Source organism: Benincasa hispida, chromosome 11 (genome assembly GCF_009727055.1).
Source record: "Benincasa hispida cultivar B227 chromosome 11, ASM972705v1, whole genome shotgun sequence".
Taxonomy (NCBI): domain Eukaryota; kingdom Viridiplantae; phylum Streptophyta; class Magnoliopsida; order Cucurbitales; family Cucurbitaceae; genus Benincasa; species Benincasa hispida.
This window is the reverse complement of record NC_052359.1, coordinates 1,864,721-1,869,389: the sequence shown is the minus strand read 5'-3', so window position 1 is coordinate 1,869,389 and position 4,669 is coordinate 1,864,721. Positions and strand designations below refer to the sequence as shown.

Below are 4,669 nucleotides of genomic sequence, written 5' to 3'. Positions count from 1 at the left end.
ACAGAGCCCTAAGCTATGTATGAGGGAGAGATACACAAAATCTAGGTATTTTTTCTAACATTTTATTTTACAAAAATCATGGATGAGACTTTAACGGTAAATAGACACTAACATTAGTAAAAATTTATAGTGGATTGAGCTATTTTTTAAATAAATCGAAGGTATAAGATAATAATATAATATAGGCCTGTAAAAACAAATGCTTTGGGCTGGGCTAACCCATTACCTTCAAAAGCCCACAAATCTTCCACTTCGCTCCTCTATCTTCGGCTTCTTCGTTTCAGATTATCGCTCTGCTTCAAGGTTTTCCAGCCATGGAGGTCGCCACCACTGCCTCCAGCTTCGCGCTTACCAAGCGAATATCGCCATTAATTACTTCTTCCCATGATAGAAAATCGAACCGGGCCTTGTCCTTGTCGTCCTCCTCTCTCAGAACGCCTCCGCTTTCCACTAATTTTCTCATCCCATTCGCCGGTGGCAGCGTCTCCGGGGACTTTTCCGGCGTGAAACTCCGGCCGTCATCGCTTAATACGGATTCTTCCCCTGGATCCAAGGGCAAACGGGGTGTTGTTACTATGGTAAATGCCTGAACTTTTCTGCTCTTCCGGTGTTATTGGAATATTGGTTTGAAGTTTTGTTGCTAGTTGTTCTTTCAAGTACTTGGGTTAACTAAATTGTAATTTTTGAGTCTTCTTAGGTGAAATATTGCGGATATTAGTTTGAAATTTTGCTGCTTATTTGTTCATAAAAAATATATTTAAAAAAAAAAAAAAAAAAAAACTCTCAAAGTGGTTCACTTATAATGTACATCTCTTTATATATGTCTTGGTGCACATGAATCTTCGTAACTCTTTTGATTTGGGCATATGCCCTTCTTTTGTAAATTCATACATCACTTAAATTTGTTTCTTATAAAAAAAAATTGTTGCTTATTTGTTCTTTTACTACTTTGGTTCACTATATTGTAGTTTCATAGTCCTATTTTGGAGAATTTGTGCTATGCTTTGTGGAAACGTGATAGCTGTTTACTTAGTGGTGTGCTTAAATACTTACAAATGAAAGACTCTCAATCTCAAATAGGCCGGGAGTTTATAATGGAGTCTAAAAAGCAGACCCTTTTGGGAAAATTAATTTGTGACTTCAGCTACCTACAAAGTATATGTGGGCTTGAATGAGCTTACTCCTTTTTAAATTTAAGCGATGTTTCTTACAGTTAACGGCCTCCCTTTAACTTTATATGTTCTTTTTCAGAACCACTCCCCTTTCCTGCTCGCCTCCTGTGTCTTATCTACCTGATTTCTTTCAACAGGTTATTCCATTTTCAAGGGGAAGTGCATGGGAGCAACCTCCTCCAGATTTGGCATCTTATTTATACAAGAATCGAATTGTATACTTGGGCATGTCTCTTGTCCCTTCTGTCACAGAGTTGATACTTGCTGAATTTCTTTACCTTCAGTATGAGGATGAAGCAAAGCCTATTTATCTTTACATTAACTCCACGGGGACAACAAAGGTTAACTGTGTTTTAAAGTTTTATGTAGATTAACGTCGTTTTGCTCTCTCATTTTATATAGCTTGAACTTTAAGGCGGTTTTTTAATGATCGCGATGTCAACAACTGGCAGAGGCCTTTGTTGTGTTAATCACTTGTGTTAACTGTCTATTGTGATGAAAATAACATAAGGAGTAGGAAAAGTTACAATTTTTCATAGCCATTCTAATAGTAAAGCAGCGCCTCAGCTTTTTTCTTGACCCGGAAAAAAAAGAAAAAGAAAGAAAGAAAGAGAAAACACCCATAGTCTCTTCATCCTCCCCTTCCTCTTTTCTATTTTCTTATTAAAAATAAAACATCTAAAATTCGATGTAGCATGCCATTTTGAAGGAAAATGTTTGTCGACTTCAACATGCAGAAAAATGATTATTAACCTTGTGACCTTTTCCATGTGATGGTAGATCATAATGAAGTGCTTGCATTTTCCAGGGTGGCGAGAAGTTGGGCTATGAGACTGAAGCATTTGCTATATATGATGTTATGAGGTTGTGATGTGGATGTTTATTTATAATTGGTTTGGTGTTCTGTTCTTTAGAATCTCATTCTTTTGTTGTGCATTCAAGAGATGTTGAGGACTTGTTTAATGTTCATCACTTTGTATTCTTTTCGACTGCAGGTATGTTAAACCTCCTATATTCACATTATGCGTTGGTAACGCTTGGGGAGAAGCAGCACTTCTTTTGGCAGCTGGTGCTCAGGGAAACCGTTCTGCATTGCCCTCATCAACAATAATGATAAAGCAGGTATTCTATCATCAACAGATATCTTTACAATTTTTTTCCTCGTTATTCTTCTACTCATTTCCTAAACTTCAGAAAGTTATTTGTGTCTTGCGTAGATTTGTCTCACTACATGTAAGGTGGCTTTTTGTTACTTTTATGGAGTTATAGAAATTTTTTGTTTTTTTATCTTTCGATCTGCAGCCAATTGCAAGGTTTCAGGGTCAAGCGACAGACATTGAGCTTGCTAGAAAAGAAGTACGGAATGTGAAGGCAGAACTGGTAAGATCATGATTGAAATTTGTCTACTGGATTTGCCTTCTCTTCATTCCCGTACTCGTCTTTGTTTTCTTCCTTCCTGAAATGAGAGGTAGGGAAGTGCATTTGCTATTGTACACTGGAGTTCTCAAATGGCTGGGATTTATTTTTGATAAGGAACCAAAACCATGTACAAAATAAAGATAGAGCTGATAACCACTTTGGTTCAAGCTATGGTGGCAGTCTACCCACGAGTTATCTTAGTAACTAGACATAGAGCTGGGCAAGTCTTGTGAGAATTATTGAGGTGCGTGTGAGCTGGCTCAAGCCCTTGTTCATATAGAAATTTTAAAGTAAATAAATAAAGATGAGACTATAGAAAGGGGAAGGATAGGGAGGTGTCTTTCTAGTTCAAATTAGGATTTACAGGCAGAAAGTTTCCCTATTTAGATTGCCAAGAAAAGGTAGTTACAAAAATGCTGTCAGGAGATGCAAGAAGAATTGGCTACAAAAATTGAACAAACCAAAAAATCCTCTCAACTTCTAGATTAGTGTTGAAAAGTAATACATATTTCTAGCATAAATTCCATGACAAGCTCACATTCCACCAAAGAACAGACAGCATGGTTTCAGGAGTGTACCATCAATGCCTTCGAAATTTGAAAAGAAGTAATTATTGGTGTATTTGAAATTTTACATTGTTCTCTCGAGGTAACTGAACTCATAGTTCTTTACTTTTTAAAATCGATATTGAAGGTCAAGCTTTATGCCAAGCATATTGGAAAGTCGACTGAGGAGATTGAAGCTGATATCAGGCGGCCAAAATATTTTAGTCCCAGCGAAGCAGTTGAATATGGTATCATAGATAAGGTACCTGAATTTCAAACTGTATTAACTTATCATATGTTATTGTGGCTATGCATTAAACTGAATTTCATTTACTTTCATCAGGTACTATACAATGAAAGAACAACCGAAGACCGAGGAGTTGTATCTGACCTGAAAAAGGCACAACTTATTTAGTGTAGAAAAATGTGGGTTGGTAGAATATTACCAAGGTAAAGTTCAATTACAAGACATTGCCGATATATACCAGAAGTACTTCTACTTAATTAGTGATTATGCACTGCTTGTTCTGCTTGTTTATGTGCTGGTAAACATTAACTGTCAGTGGACTTGTTATTTGAGGACATGAACACCAAATCTTATAAATAAACCAAATCATCTAAAGAAACATTAACTACTCTCTCCTGTTCTAGCTTTTCTGTTGTAAAATTGTTAAAATCTTCATCTGGGAGTTTCATAGCCATCTATCTAATACATTGTTCTTACTTTCTCAGATTGAAGTTTGTGCAAATACTGGAATCTGAGAACTGAAATCTGGAATCCTCAAGCAGTATTAGTCGCGGACAGGAAAGTGATCTGTGAGTTTATTGCAAGCGTATCAACTACCAGTATTTGAGGAACTTCCTGAATTATATTACAACTTTAGAACAATGTTACAAAAAGGAAAACTGATAACATTGTTGATGTTCAACTTCATTCTGTTTTGCTCTCTTCAACCAGGAAACTCTAAAATTTCCCCAATGTGCAGTGAAAATTCTTCCTTCTTGTGTAGAGGAACAATCTTTTCAAATTTATTAACTTGAACACATGGTTTATACAATGAATTTATTCAGTCATTTCTAAAATGTTGAGATCTCAATTTTACAAAAATGTTAGATAAGATTATCAATAAAATGTCTAATGGATGTGTAGAAAAATTTTAAAAACGAAATATTCTATGCTTTTATAAGCAAGTTAAAAGTTAAAAGGTTTATTATTTTATTATAGTTTTCTTTATATGGTTGCAATTTTCAAAGTAAGTTATATTGAAATAAAATCAACTTGCCATTTTCCCGATCAAGGTCTTAAATTCAGGAACAATAACTAAATTAACAACTAAACATTTGTTTTTTTATTAATAGTATCACATTAATTAATTTAATGACAATTACTAGCATTTTATATATTTCCATGGTATTATGATATTAAAAAGAAATATCCACACTTTTTTTTTTAAGTATCTTGTTTCTTAGCTTATTAATATACATGCCAAAGGTATACATGTTACCTTTTATAATAGTACTGATATATCATAA

The 4,669-nt window shown here is 34.8% G+C and overlaps 1 protein-coding gene across 1 annotated transcript; it reads left to right on the top strand.

The window, feature by feature from the left end:
* The first annotated feature begins 233 nt into the window (after window positions 1-233).
* On the top strand, window positions 234-4,210 carry LOC120089680 (ATP-dependent Clp protease proteolytic subunit-related protein 4, chloroplastic). Its single transcript, XM_039047041.1, has 8 exons — window positions 234-578; window positions 1,310-1,513; window positions 1,981-2,036; window positions 2,168-2,294; window positions 2,475-2,552; window positions 3,285-3,398; window positions 3,480-3,586; window positions 3,869-4,210. The coding sequence occupies exons 1-7, from the start codon at window positions 315-317 to the stop codon at window positions 3,549-3,551; spliced, it is 915 nt and encodes a 304-aa protein (XP_038902969.1). The 5' UTR covers window positions 234-314; the 3' UTR covers window positions 3,552-3,586; window positions 3,869-4,210.
* The last annotated feature ends 459 nt before the right edge of the window (window positions 4,211-4,669 follow it).